General features: G+C 38.2%; 1 protein-coding gene across 1 annotated transcript in view; it reads right to left on the reverse strand.

Moving 5' to 3' along the window:
* LOC109393869 (calmodulin-lysine N-methyltransferase-like) overlaps positions 1–15,930 on the reverse strand; it is a gene marked incomplete at its 5' end in the record, with an annotated part of 286,769 nt that overhangs the window by 31,979 nt on the left and 238,860 nt on the right. The window contains 2 exons of the mRNA XM_019663546.1: positions 7,117–7,183; positions 14,846–14,909. Coding sequence (XP_019519091.1) covers positions 7,117–7,183; positions 14,846–14,909 — 131 coding nt within the window. The remainder of the gene's footprint in view (positions 1–7,116; positions 7,184–14,845; positions 14,910–15,930) is intronic.

Below are 15,930 nucleotides of genomic sequence, written 5' to 3' on the forward strand. Positions count from 1 at the left end.
AGCACTGGGGAATTGGGGGAAGGGGAACAGACAAGTTGCTGTCCTTTTGTTCTTCAGTCTAGTTGTGGAAGAAATGTATTTCTTTAAAATTCATTTTTAAAAATGAAAATTGTTATCAGGGATTATAACCTCACTTTTATTTACTGCCAACATATATATAAATCCCATTTTATATTACTTGTGTATTACAGTCTGCTAAGATGAAATGCAATATTTAAGTTTGTAATATGAAGTGACTATTAAATGAATTATGATTAATAATTCAGAACTATAAGAGGAATTTATTTTTTCTAATATGGAAGCATTGCCTAATAATTAAGAACAAAAATTGCCAAGAATTTCTACAACTTTTCACTAGATTTTAAAAAGCTACTTTCCTTTAGAAATTGTTAGATAAGCAATAACAAAACAACCAACATATAAAAGCAAACTAAGCCTGCTTTTCTATTTGAATTGTCATCTCCATACCTGTGTTTTTCCCAAATATTTAAATGTCTTCTCCCCGCTCTTAGCCATGACCATATTTATCCCCTTGATATAAAGGGGAAGTGAAGGACTCATTATATTGAAAGCTCTGTTGTTAACTGAATCAAAGTAAAGATATTTCTTAAAATAAAACATTCAGTTCTCTCAGTAAAAAACAGAAGCAGAAAGAAGTCAAAATTGTTATTTGTAATTGATATCATGATGCAATTACTTAAAAAATTGAAGAGAATTGAAAAACTATTAGAAATTATAACTCATTGAGGTGACTAAATATTTACTACACAAAACCCTGTAGCTTTCTTTACATATACATAAATAACCAGTTAGAAAATATAATGAAAGAAAAGATCTCATTTATAAGAGAAACAAAAATGATAGTTTCCAGAAATAAGCTTAACAAGAGGAATGAAGAATAATTTTAAGTGCTAGTGAAACACCTAAAAAAAAAATCTTAAATATAAAGAAAGCACCCTATTCTTGGATAGGAAGTCTCAAAGTCATAAAGATGTCAAGTCTTAGTAAATTCTATATTTCAATGAAAATGCCAATATAATACAAAGACCAATATAATTTTAGAATAGTCTAGGAAGAAAAATGGCAAGGGACTAGTTTTAACAGATATGAAAATACACTACAACGTTCAATATTTTACATAATTTGGGATGAATAGACAAAATCCACTTCTGAAAATTTGCTCTGTAGATATACTTACAAACAGACAGTTTATGTACAGATGTTTCACTGTAGCATTGTTTGTAATAGCAAAATACTGAAAACAAATCATGTCCATCATTCAAGTAAAAACTAAATTATTTTTTAGCAATGGATTATGATGGAGTCATTCTCTAAAAAATTTTTTAAGATTGCCCCTTGTCCATTTTAAAATGACTTACTGCTTTGAAAATGAAGACATTTTTGTTTGTTACACTAACTTCTGTTATATCAATTTCTATGAAGGAGGGATATTATTTCCTAAAAAGGGAAGACATTTTCATAGGGGATGCAGTAGTCTGACCTGCACACCTGGCTATCAATATAGAATGTGGCTGGTTTGGGGGAGTGAGATTTGACGTTGGTAAAGAGTAGGGCGCAGCATGTCCAAAGAGTCAATACAATGTTATTCTAGAACAGGGGTCGGTAAACTTTTGAGATGGAAGAGCCAATCCTGTCTCTCACAACAATTTAAAAATTATTCGAGAGCCATAAAATAAATGAAATCACCATTATGTGAACAATATCCTTTAAAAATTTTTAAATGAAACTATGATAGTTTTATTTTCATTTTTAATTTTACTTCAGAGCCACATGTATGTACCCAAAGAGCTGCACGTGGCTCGTGAGCCGCAGTTTGCTGACACTTGTTCTACAAGAAAAGGCCTTAATTTTTAATTTGCTGCAGTTTAGAGGGCCCCTAAAAAATACAGTGTCCCATCCTGTATTTTAAAATCTAGCTCATTTTTTTATTTTTAAAGATTTTATTGGGGAATCGGGGGAAGGGGAACAGACAAGTTGCTGTCGTTTTGTTCTTCAGTCTAGTTGTGGAGGATGTTGCTTCACTGGCCCAAGCTGGCACCATCATTGCGCTCTTCCCGGGAGAGGCAGATCAGTCACCTGCTTCTGGACGGCTGCTCACGGCGGCTGCTGGCCACTCACACTGGCTGCTGGCTACACACGGTAGCTTATGGCAGCCCATTGCAGCAAGGGACTGCAGCCCACGCCGTTGCCGGCGACCCACGGCAGCCCAGCTCCAGGTTGAGCTGTTGTTCAGCATCTTAGCTATAGAGGGCAGTGTCACTGGGCCTCATATGTGGGATCCAAACCGGGGCCCTCTGGCATCCTAAGCCAGTTCTTAACCAACATGCCACTCGGCTGGCCCAAAATCTAGCTCATTTTAATACACACAAAAAGAATTCTATCAAAATATCTGAAACTGGATAACATCCTGTGGGAGTTGGTTTTTTCAGTTCAAATGAACCTGGGACATGAGTCCTTCAATAAACTTGCCAAGCAAATAAAAAAAGGTTAGTAATAGAAAATACCCATAGAAATTTCATTTTTCCATATCCAAGATAGCAACAGAAGGAAACAAGACTGTGGCATCTCTAGAATTCTCAGCAGTTCTCAAGATTCTGTTACCATAATTCTAGCAAACTCACTAATAGGTATATTTTATCAGAATATTTCTCAAAGAGCGCCATCAGCTTCCTTATCTCAGTTACCTTCTACTAACCTTCCTCTTCAACCTGACAAAGGGCAGATAAATGCCGACTCACAATGTCAGTGTGTCTACAGACACCGCACATACTGAGAAGAACCCTATCTTGAAATGAAAGTCAGCTACCTGATATGCTAACTGATGTCTGAATCTCTAGAGCTTGACTTTCTTCTACTAAAAATTATTTGGTTCCGTAAGGCTGATGGAGTCATATCTTTCAAAATGTGCTCCAAATACAAATCTTAAAACCTTTCCTATACCAGGGATAAAGTATACTAATTGCTTCAGAGAATACAAGAACGTATTAAGCAGAATCTTTGCCTTCAAAAAAATCACCTGTGTCCCTTGCTAGAATGGGAACTCTAAGAAGGCAAGGACTCTCAGTCTTGTTCATCACTACATCTCCAGTACTTGGCAGACAGAAGGGTGAGTTCAAAATACGTGTCAAGAAATGAATGAACTAATGAACATGAAAACAAAGACAACATGCTTTGAACAATAATATGCCATGTTTTACTGTGGGACTACTGTAAGGACAACAGAAATGAAAAGAGGGGATAGATTAGGGCAGGATCAAATAGTCTAACAAGGCAGGAGGAAATGGTAATTAAGCCATTCTAGAGGGACAGACTTAGATGGAGTAGGAGGAGAGGGGACTAAGATTGGCAAGGGCCAGATATGGGAAGGACCAAATGTGTTAGGAGAATGAAGAGGCTTGGGTGACCAAGGAGAAGGGGAATTTTGGGGAGCAGTGAAAGTCAGACTGAATGAGGAGTGAGGAAAGTGAGAAGACTGCAGAAGGCCTGGGAAGTCAGCAGTTGCATCCCACTGGGTTGGGGTTTACATTTAAAAAATCATTTTCCACATCCCCAATTTAACCTCTAAAGGAAAATGAGCCTTAGAAAAGATGTAAATCTTAAAAAGCAGTAGGGCAATGGGGCCAATAGCCAGTCCTGGGGGCCTATATCAAGGTAAAATTTGAGTTATAAAAAAAAGTCTTAAAGGTTATCATAAGTTCTATAGCTTACTAAGATTAATGGTTTATCAAAGAATAATAAAAGTCACAGCCTAAATTCACTAGCAATTTTGACACAAAGATAACTTCTTTTCTTAGGTAGAAACCCACTGTTAATATCACAGCAAGGTATACTTAATAGATTTTTTAAAGTTTGGTAACTGGTAACTAATATTAACCGGAGAATGACGCCATTCACTAATTCTGGAACACCTAGAAATATGTAGACGTCAAAAGCTCTGAGTGGTTCTTTATTAGACAGTCACAGTCTTGAAGACAGCTTCAGGTAAACCTAACAATTGAGATGCTGTAAATACCCTTGCTCTTTCACCAATCTCTAGCTATATTTAGTAGCACAATTTCCTTTGTTCAAGAGTTATTCTTGCTAACTCCATATTTATGTTCTTAAAGGCAGAATACCTCAGATATGTTAGTGAAATGAATGGATGGCTGCATGGATGAACAAATGAATGAAACATCAAACGATTGCATTATGTTCTTTGAGCTGTAAGAGCTATATATGCTTCATATAGGAACATCTAACCGAGGTCTTGCTTGGCCGTGGCTAAAGCTTCTGGGCTTTTGCAAACATGTCTTTCATATTTAGCAACAGTCAGACTGGGATTCAAATGGAACAGAGGGAGTAAAAAAGTTCATAAGGGAAGAGAGTTAGTTATTCTAGGTAAGGGTGGTGGTGTTTGTGAGAGCAGGGGTGAATTTCCTGGGAAGCTAAGGGAGCTTGAGTGCCAGGACCCCTCACTTACATTGGCCCCTTCCAAGGCCCCCGAGGAGCCCTGGTCATGGGTCTGCATGGCAGTAGGCTGCTGTAAAACTTGCCAAAGTAAGGTATAATTGAATTCAACCCTCGCAAGAGGGCCCTCAAAATAAGAGTCAGGCCCCACACAGCCAGGGTCAGCCCAGTGTCAGCGGTAGAAGAGGCTCACAGGACGAACGCTGGCAGTTACTAAGAACAGTGAGAACGGGAGCGTGGGCTGCCAGTCAAACTTCTGGGTGGTTTGTCATTCCTTGTTAGAAACACTATTTCCTAGGCTCACAGTTCTCATATCATGATTTTTCCTTTCTGCTTTTATATCTTCTTTGCAAATGAAGTCACAGGAGACGTTCAGCTGTTACAAACTTCATGTCAAGCTTTGAAGTGCTTTTTAATAGCAGAAATATTTGGCTCACGTGTGGGCTTTGTAGCTCTGGTAAATACCTCTTAGTTATCTGTCGCTACTGTTATTCCACACCTCCAATTTAAAGAAGAAATTCTGAATATGCATTGAGGCACTAAAAAGGAATATTGAACCATATCTTAGCTCTTTTGTGAACGGTTTCCTTTTATTTCTTCTCACGTGGAGCTAATGCTTTTATCATCTTGTACTGGTTATGGGTGGGAAAGCAGTGGATAGAAGGGGAATACTGATTATTACATCATTGGTTGGCAGTTTCCTCTTAGCTTCTTGAAGGTTAAGTGGTCAAGTAGCTTCTTAATACAAGATCAAGGCATTTCAAGGACTGACTCATCTACCTGTTTTCTGACTAAGCGCTTTAGTAGACTTTGGACAAAATGCTTGTGATGGTTAAAAAAAAAGACGCTGACCACAATTAATATGAAATAAAGACGGAAAAAAATCTATCTTGGAGGTTCTTGTGTGACTGCTGACATATAGACTATGTCTAGGTACATATCAGAACAATGTATTTATAAATAGCATTTTTGAGAGCAGATATATAGAAACAAAGGCCATGCATTAAGCCTTTGGGGTATGTCCTGTGTTGAACAAAGACATTTTGCTTTTTTATGTAACTTAATTATTTTATGAAGAGATAGAAAATACTATTACTCTCCATAAGTTAAACACTTGACATTTTTATTCCTCAAAATGTAACGTTTTAGAAGTCTAGGTATGTTTATTAATTAGTGATTATTAACACCCAGTAAACAACCTTCTGTCTTGGAAAAACACAATCTCTCTTCACAGCATGATGCTGAAATCTATTAGTCCCTGATTCCATATGCTGAAATACACTCAAATGGTCACGAATGACCCTAAGCATTAAATAAATGTAAATGAGGACAACATAGAAAATGTGCTTTTGATTGATAACTAAAAGACCAGGTTGAAAATCACGTCTAAAAACGAAGTCCTCCCCAGAAGGGCATGGCAGCCTGTAGCGGGGAGGAAAGGCTGTCCTAAGAACGAAGAGCAGGTAACGAAATGCTCTTCCTCGGGACTTGCTGGAGGTTTTGTGGGAAACAGAACTGGTTTGTTCATTCACAGGAGGAACACAGAGCACACTGCCCCCAGTGCCACTGGTCTACTCTGAACATTCTAATGGCATGATTTAAAAAAAACATATCTGGACACTTCGTTACATTCACCAATGAACAGAAGAGAACAAAAATTATTGCTAGTTCACAGCCTCATCCCAATATGTTGAACACTTTTGTTTTTAAGCATCGCTGATACATCCACCTCCCCCCGCCGCCCCAACCCCTAAATGAGCAGTTGGGGTGGGAAAGCACCGTAATTTAGAGAAAACTCAAAATGTCAAAGGATGATAGATTAACCATAGTAAATAAATTAAATAATGAAAAATTAGATTGTCCTAATAACGTTTGGAGCTAAACATATGCAGGAAAAATGTACAAGTGACAGATATTTCATGTAAAAACTACTAAATGTTTACTCATTCCTCTACATCCATACGAACGGGGCAAAAATAAAATGTAGCATTACAGGAAAAAACAAACATACATTGTTTTGGTTGAGGGTAAGCATTTCTATTGGTATGGATAAGAATTAACAAAATCTAACAGGGAATGGATACCGAGACTATTTTAGAATCATGGAATCAAGTATGGTTTCTCACTTGGGGCTCTATGAACATTTTGGGCCAGATACTTCTTTCTTGTGGGGGCTGTTTTGTGCATTTTAGGATGTTTAGCACATCCCTGGCCTCTACCCACTGAATGCCAGAAGCAAACCCATGCCCCTAGTCATGACAATAAAAAAAGTCTCCTGGAGCAAAACTGCCCCCATGTCGAGAACCAATGGAACAGATCTATAATAAGAAGGTCTTAGGCTGGGCCTCTCCCAATCTCATACTGTACACTTCCAGCTCTTCAATCATTCCCGGCCCAGTGTATAACATACTTATCTTCAGTTTTTCTCATTTATGAAATGAAGGTAATAAAACTGTTTGTCTCCCTCATTGTGGGTTCTTGTGAGCATTAAATAAGATACTTTTAAAGAGCTTAGCACAGTGCCTGACACACAGTGTTTACTAAATGTTAGCTATTATTATTATAAATGTTAGCTATTATTATTAATCACCCATAGTATGGAGAAAAGCAGCTCCCATCCAAATGTTTTGATGCAGAAAGGTATCTTACCAGCTTGATATTTTCCGAGTCTTAAACACACCAGCCTCCTGATTCCTCGCGATGATATCTCGCACATCTATTGAACACGGTTAAGAAAGCTTCTGCAGTGACTGTCAACTGACTCAAAATAAATAAATAGATAAAAGTCCGCAAACACAGTAAGTGATCTTATCCTACATGGGATGAGCACAAGAAAAAGTGAAGAACTAAAAACAACAACAACAAAAACAAAAGTGAAGAACTGTAGGGTATAAAGCAGGCGGAGAAGGTTCTAGCCCTGGCTCTGCCACCAAATGTTGATTCACTTGCCACAGGCAAGCTCTTTTAATTCCCTGGGCTGCAGTCTTGTTTCCTGGGCAAGGTACACTCAGGTAGCATCCAGGCAAGGCCTGGGGTTATGGGTATTGGTGGGGGGAGATGACTACTCCATGGATGCCAGGCCTCACTTGCTTCAAAGAGCTAGGAGCCTAAACACAAAGGCCTTTCAGTAGTGGGGAGGGCAGTCTCCTAGACTCTCTAAGCTGAGGTAGTTCCAGCCTCCTAAATGCTAGTAGGGAGGGTGGGGAGGAACAGCAGAGAAAGGCTTGGGAGGAAGTGAGGCTGGAAAGATGCAGAAAAGCTTGGAGAATCTTTGAGAGAAAATGAATTACTGAAGAAGCGTCAGTGCGGTGCAAGGCCCCTGAAGAACCGTTGTTACAGACCTAAGCTTTGGCCTTTGGCCATCTGCTGGGTGTAAGGACTTGTACATCAAGAGCCACATTTATTGAAAAGATGTTTTGAGGGGCTGTTCCATTACATCACACAGCACCTTCTTTATGAGGGCCCATGGGAAAAATCATGTCAGGTTTTAACATCAGAAAAAGGTAGACTTCAGATCGACTAGTTTTGTTTCAATTTCTGGACATTATAAATCTTATAACTGTTCTTTCTCTTTTTGTTCTGGTCCCTGTGCAACTCAGGGTCAAATGTATGACCCAAGTCCATCAACCACAAGAGCTTCTCTGGCGTACATTTTCTTTACTGACCTCCATTCCTGGCTTCATATTTTCTTGGCTTTCTAATTTCCGATTGCCCTCACTTTCTCATTTATTTTATATGGTAGTCTAGGCATCACTGTAAGAAGCCTCAAAATCCCTCTTTTGGAATAAGGCAGGTTCAAATAAACAAGAACTAAAATAATTCCAGTGAAGGCTAAAGCTGAACTAAATTGGCCCCTGGAGAGGACACCAAGCAGACAAGCCGATGTCCCCCTATTGCTCAGAAAAAGAGATTTCCTGAATGCTTGAAACAAGCATTGGCCAAGATCTCCCTGCAAGAGCATAGCCACAGGACTTTTTAACCCAAATCTCTGCTTGAAACACCGAGCACACCCATTTCTTCTCTGAGTGAATAAGCAGGTACTGTGATAGCTTTCTTCCCCCAGGAGTGGGTAGGAAAAATCAATTAGGTCCCCTAATGAAGGGCTTTGTTGAGGTTTACAAAAGTGCTACAATGCAGACTTTTTTTTTTTTTCTGGGTGAACTTTCCTGTATGCAAATTAAATACCGTTAAATTACATTCATTAAAAAATAAAAGAGACTAATTTGCCTACTTGTTTTGATTAACTAAAATGACACATCGGCCTACAGTTCTGTCTATTTCAGGAAGAAAGTATTTCAGGAAAGTCTTCTAAATGAAATGTCTTGGAGAAAAGGACAGCTGACATCGTTATTCTGAGAAGCACAAAATTAGTAGAGCCAACTGACAGCTCTTTTTGACTAAGCTCCCCCACACTCCAGCCACACCCTACTCGGCGTTTCCATGGCATCCAACCGATGCCATAATAGGCCTGGTACACCTGTAGTGTCGTATGAGTACATGACTAATCTGTCAAGCAAAACATATTATTTTGTTAGTGGAGGTAATGCTTGTTATAAAATAGTCACAGGGAAGTTAAATTATATAACTCAGAAAACCTATTAATAATTTTTAGTAAACATCTTAACACTATATACTTTTATACAATTTATAAACCTGTGACTCCAGGGGGTCAGGCTGAAGCAAACATATGTGCTTATATTCTAGAAGCCATTTTTTTTTAATGAAAAAATTCACAGCAGTATTTAGGCTGCTTTATTTTTAGAACTGGAAAGGGAATATATTTTGTGGTTTAGGGGGTGTTTTCTGTATTTAAACAAGTACAAAGAGGAGAAAATGTCAAAAATTTGAGAAGTGTATTAAAATATTACCTTAAAAAATATATTCTGACGTTCTGCTCCCCGCCCTTTACTTTAGGTCAGAATTTGAGGTGGTTCCCCTAGTTGGCACTACGTCCAATAATAGATTTTTATCATTCTTCTGTGTCACCTCAGGGTAATAAAGGAAATTCAATCAAATTGAGTCAATACTTCCAGGACAGTTTTGAACTGGATGGGCCAAATCCTGTTCTCTTTATGGCATGCACTTTCTGGAAGACTTCAGTGGGAGGTGTTGGGTGTAAAGACTTAATGTGATTTCTGATTAAGCGGATACAGAGTAAACACCTCCAATCTCTTTGTCTGGGCATCTGGACTTCGAGAGTTATAGGATATATGCTTGTGGCTAAAAGGAAACCAGGATTCTATCTCTAGATTTTCTTCTCAAATAAAGCTTCGTTTAGGAGTGGGGCTCCATTTTAATTTTGTTTCAGTTGATTTTTATTCTTCATATATATATATATATATATATATATGTATATTTGCATAATAATAGTTATTTAAACAAATTATATATGTCATATATATAACATTGTTTAAAATATGAGCCTCCTGCGATTAGTAATTGTTATATTTATCAGTAGTTGCATATACATTTTGAGAGCTAGCATTGTTCTTGAAACAAGAAAATATTTTAAGAATAACATTGTGATTTGCAAAGCGTTACTTTCTTGGCTCATGTTTCCTTTATGTTCACTGGGACATCAAAGGTGAGGGCAGGGAAACTATGAAATTACAATATAAATCCTGTTCATTTTGATCTCTAAAGGTTTTAAAAATTACTTGATGTGACAATACGTGTTAAAGACTGTAAAATATTCTTTTTTTTTTTTTTTAGCTGAGCCATCCTGCTACCTGTTGGCAGCTCAGCGGCTGCTCAGCTCGGGCTGGACTTGAACCGCTGTTGCTCAGAGCTCAAACTCTTGAGCGAGCTCTTAACCAACTGAGCCACTCGGCCGGCCCTGTAAAATATTCTTAAATGTGCTTATTATGCAAATGAATTGAGAAGATAACATAGAGGTGCTCTGAACTCTGTTCGCAATGTCAACTGTTATGTTTATGGATGAGAGATCTTTTCTTCTAGAGGGTGTGGAGGCAGTTTTGGTGAAGCAGGATGGTTTAATGGGAAAAAATATATACTAAGCTTTGAAGTCAAATGAACCTGGTTTCTAGTTCTGATACTCAGTGGCTGTGTGGACTTGGGTAAATTAACCTCTCTGAGCTCCACTTCAAAAATGGGAACAATGATACCTATTTTATAGGCTTAATGGAGTATCATATATGATGAGCCTGACACGTAGTAGGTGCCTAATTCATGTCAATTCATTGTCTTTTTCAATAATTCACGCAAAAACTTTGGAGGGATGAAGAGCTGGTGATAGTAACTAAAGTGAGGTTGGGCAATGAAGCTCTATCTTCTTGCCCTGCAACTCAAAACTAATGAAGTGAACATTTATATTGTAGAATTTAAATAACTGGAAGGAATCAAAGAACATCTGCCCTGTAGATTTGCAGTGTCTTTCACACATATAAATGTGCTCCAGCCAAGGCACAGTCTGTGTCTCACAAACACAGGGATGTCCCCCATCTTGTCTGCTGCTGTATCTTTAGCACCTGAAATGCATACAGCTAATACCAGTTGAATTAATTTTAATTAATTAATTAAATCTGCATTTCCAAAGCTATCTGTTGAGTTTCTACCCAATGTGGGGCATGCAGAGTCCATATATGAAGAACTGGCCAATAGAAGTACTGGCATCAGTCTTTCAGCTGCCTATTGTTATTGGAGAGAGGGGCATGGACGCAGGAGGATGCTCGGGCAGTCCCAAGTCAACCATCCATACCGACTGGTACAGTCCCCATGAAGCTTAATTGATTACTTTCTTAAATCAGGGATTCTGGTAAATAAAAGGCAAAGCCATTCTAAATTTCCTTTAGAATGTACAGGAAGTTTACCAATTTTGGGGATTCTTAAGTTTCAGATCATGATCCAGACTGGGCATCCTGTGAGGATAAGGTGCTTGGGCCAGGAGCACAAGAAAGAGTCACCAAGCATTGCCATATTCTGTAGGTGACACACTTGGTGTTTACTAAGGTTGGGCCATGTCAGTGTGCCTGTGTCGGGCAAGTTAGTGAGTGCACCAGAGAAGGCTGCTTACCTTCAGGGGGTGTAATTTTACTCATTATGACTTGGAAGAGCCTTAGTTAGCATCAACAATAACTCAACGTACCATTTCTCTCCCTATTCTTATGTCATTGCCAACACCAGCTACAAACTTTATGCAGTAGTTATTACCCATGGACACTTGGAGATTTCTTTATTACATTAAAAGGAAGAAAAGAGAACATATTTCATACTATTTTGGGATAAATTTTGGAAGTGGATGAACCCAATGATGTCATTTCCAACTTATCCTTTGTTCTCTTCGGGTGCAGCTAAAATGGCATCTGTAGGGAGAGGCAGCTCCAAGGTGGGGGTCTGTGTTAGACACAGCCATGGAGTTTAAGGACCAAGGAGAACCTCAGGGACATTGACACACGAGTCTGAGAAAATATTTAGGACTTGCAACACTCACTTATACCGCAAGTCTTAATCTCTTTTCAGACATCTTTGTTTAATAAATCTCAAATCAACATATAGCTTTCCTGGGTCAAGGTAGAGCGCTCTAGAAGACAAAGCCAATCCAATGGATACATTAAGGAGATAATAACTTCACAACTGCTTGATAAGCTTTTATGATATAAATACTCAGAACTTATCCTTTCATTGCCTCACCTATTTAAAAAATAGAAATAACAGAAGATAAAAAGAAAAGAGCAGGAAATGCTATTTTATTTTAAAAGATAAGAATTAGAATCTTAGAAGACTGAGAGACTAGGAAGTAAGACTCAGTTAGATTCATTAAATTCAGATGCCAAGAACAACAAAAATAATTTTTTGAAGCGATGAGAATAATATACAGGCCAATACTCAGATGTGATGTGTGACTGCCAGGTCGATTTTCAATTACATTTCGCTGATGTATTCATTTGTTTCTTAATGTGCTCATCTTGCCCATTAAGAATAATTAGCAGCTTTGCTTAGAGATTTTGTGGCTTCTGGCAATGTTTCTCTCCTTTTTTTTTGTTGACATCCACTTTTAGTTTTTAGAAAGTAATTTTTGGATAATATCCTACAACTGCTATATAATTTAGACTTCCTCAAATTTTAAAAGAAAGATGTAAACAGTAATTTTTAAATGAGTTTGTTTCAATCCATATGCATCAACAGTACATGAGTCAGTGAATTAGTTATTCTTACAGAAAGTGGGCACACAAATAGAAAAAAAAAATTAACCTTACTCAGTAAAACTGTTTATGATGAATGCCAGTTGTAAGCTCTGCTAGCAAATCAAGAATAACATTAGTTATTCTAAAAGCAGGAAAAACACATTGCCAATTTTTAAGGCTTCATGCATGCTTTTTTCTCTTAATTAAAAAAAGTTAGATCTAGTTACAATACAAAAATGCACAAAAACATAGAACAACTGCATGACAAAAACAGAACTCCACCAGGAAAGTCCTAAGAGATGAAATAAAACGCTGCCAGTTTGGGTCTGCATCCTGAAAGGACCTACTTTATCTACATTGTAAAGTTCTTCCCCTCCTGCCCTTTGGCACCCCGCTATATTAAACCCATTGTAAAACCCAGCACAATAAAGCACTCTCAGGGCTGAGCTTCTGAAGACCAAATGTTAAAAATCCATTTTCTTGGGAGGAGGCTGTACCAATCATTTCTTTGAAAGGCCGGCAGAGTGAATACAGAATCCGAGATTTCCTCTCTGATTTCAAGAGCTGGCATGGCATCTTTGGCGGTGTGAAGCAAAGGTGCATTAATTAATGACATTAGCATTGCTTCCCTTCTTTGGAAGCTTTGTAGTTTAGCTCAATAATAATTTTAGTACAATTAAATTTACATACTCACTACAGACGCTTCCCATAGTTTGAGAAAAGTTCTAATTGGTTTCTGATGCTATTAAATAAGACACCTGCTGACTTAAGAAAAAATCCTCAGGTTGCTGGGTCCAATCTGAAAGTTTCTGTGGCTACAATGACCTTCTCTTGTCCAAAAATCCTGCCTTTTGGCCCCCTCTTCCCCCAAGAGAACACATTCATTGAGGCTGAGCCAGCATACCTGACTTCCTCTTGCTCTGTGTTCCCTGACATGTGGAGGAGGAGCACAGTGACATGATACAGTGCACGAAAGAACTCAGAATAAAGCAGAGTGAATGAAACAACATCAGCTCATCTTCAGGAATATTTTGAGAAACTTGCGACAGTCTGAAGATCATGATTAAAATCCTGCATTTTAAAAAAGGAAGCACCTTTTGTGATCTCTTTCCCTCCTATGAAAGGCCAAGACTGTGATTGGCTGTTTTTCCTTCCTGATTTTTTTTTTTTAAGTCTGTCAGGCAATTAGCTGGGTGGGGCTCTGTAGAGCCCACAAGTGCTGCTGAACAATATTAGCTACTGTGCTTCTTGTTTTCCCCTTTCTCCTATTTGAGCAGCCTGATGGAGGGGCTGCGAATTTTATTTCCAAAAAATTACATAGCAGAGGTAGAAAGAGAGAATAGAGAAAGGGCTTTATGCAAGATGCCACAAAAATCAGAACTGCTTTGGCATTTTAGGGGTCTAAAATTCAAATGAGTAGATTACCTCCTTTAATAATGTAAATGTAAATAAAGCACACCAAAAAATCCAAAGCAAACATAGCTTCCTCTTTCCCTCTCAATTTCTAATGGCTGTTAACTGCCCCTGAACGAATCAGCTCCATGGCTAAAGTAGCCACAAATTATGCTTGCTTTCTTAGTTAAAGTACAGTTCCATTTTCATGAACTCTGTGTACATATTAGTAAAGCATAATCTAATATAATGGAGTTTGAACTGTAATAGCATAGCAGAAAAAAAAAAAGAGATAGCTTTTATAATCCTAAATAAAAGGACATAATAACCTGATAGCTGTTTCCAGTGGGGAGATACAGGTAACTTCTCAGCAATTAAAGTGGGCACAATATTACATGGGTACACACATACATTATCAAACGCAAGAAAGGGAATAACAAAATGAAGTTGGAAGTTAATTTTGGTAAGCAATATCCAATATAATAAATATTAAATCATTTCTTTCCTACTGGCAAATTTCAACGGAAATAAAAGAACAGGAGTGTTTGAGAATTATTATGAAATAAATGTTCTTTCGTGCCTTGAGAGGCTCTGTCATGAGAAGTGACTATAAAAAGCTATCAAAATAGAAAAACCCACTTATTCGTACTCAGTGAATTCCATATATTTCTACTTCTGGTTAATTACTTATCATGTGTAAGGTGGGGGAGCTGGGGGGGGGTGACTAGGACTACACTCTTTTTTTTAATACCCCATGCTGTCTTCCTTTATACCGATTGTTACTCAGCTGGGGGGAAAAGGAATGAACACAACAAACCCGTTTTCTATCTGAATAAGGATACTTCTGATGGCCTTTTCATTCCCATCAGTTAACAGAACTTCTTTGACATCTGCAGAAATAGCAACCTGGAAAAAAAAAAAAAAAAGGAGCACAGCAAACAATGAGCAAATATGCTTGTCTGTGTGGAAGTGAAGACAGGAATGACAAGCCTTCAGTATCATGCTTCCTCACCTATTTCTCTGTAACAATCTTCAATCTTTTTTCATTTTATGTCTGCATTATTTTAATCATTCAATCAAATCAGTCAATACTTTTATCATTCCATTTGCGGGAGCCTCTATCTTGCTATCATTCTGTTCGGTAATTGCATTGTGACAGCGGATGACGGTATTCTGAGAGGCTTTCATTTGTGGGCTTCTGTTTATCTAGTAGAGCCATCATACAAGGCTGTCACTCTGCCTTTCAGCTTGCTTCTGTCTGACTGCCTGATGCCCTTCATATAACTTTGCATTGCAGGCAGATGGCTTTGTGAGGGTAATTTTTTTGTGAGCTTTGACATGCTCGCACATTGGGCTGTAACCTCGACACATTGTGTAAGAGCGACAGGTTTGTCAAATGCCAATCAGTGTAACAATATGCTTTTATTTGTAGAGACATAAAAACTTGTCTAATGCACTGTGCTGCTACATAATATCTCCTGAATACATGACTCAGAACCCAGAGAATGGGGAACGACGTTCCTGAATGGCCAATCTAATTCAAAAGAATCTAATTACTGAGCGCTCTGGATCATGTTTGTTGGTGTAATAATGCAGGCAAAACATTAGCAGCTATATCATGGTGCTCCAACTGTGATTCGCCGGGCTATTCCTGTATCTTAGCAAATGGTACTATAATCTGAAAAAAAAAAATGCTTTCGCTATGGCAAAGAAAGACTGCGCGAGGCCTGGAATGTCACAACAAGCGATATTGACTACACTGAGGGAAAATGTTTCTGCTCATCGAGGCAACCATAAAATCAATACAATCCGAAAGTAAGTCAATCTAGAAGGTCTCTCAAGACCCGGCAGCTTGACCGCAGCTGATGCTGTTGACGGTTCTCTGACCCAGCAGTTGGAGGCCCTGGAACATTTTTCCTTTTGTTCC

Source organism: Hipposideros armiger, unplaced genomic scaffold (genome assembly GCF_001890085.2).
Source record: "Hipposideros armiger isolate ML-2016 unplaced genomic scaffold, ASM189008v1 scaffold_395, whole genome shotgun sequence".
Lineage (NCBI taxonomy): Eukaryota > Metazoa > Chordata > Mammalia > Chiroptera > Hipposideridae > Hipposideros > Hipposideros armiger.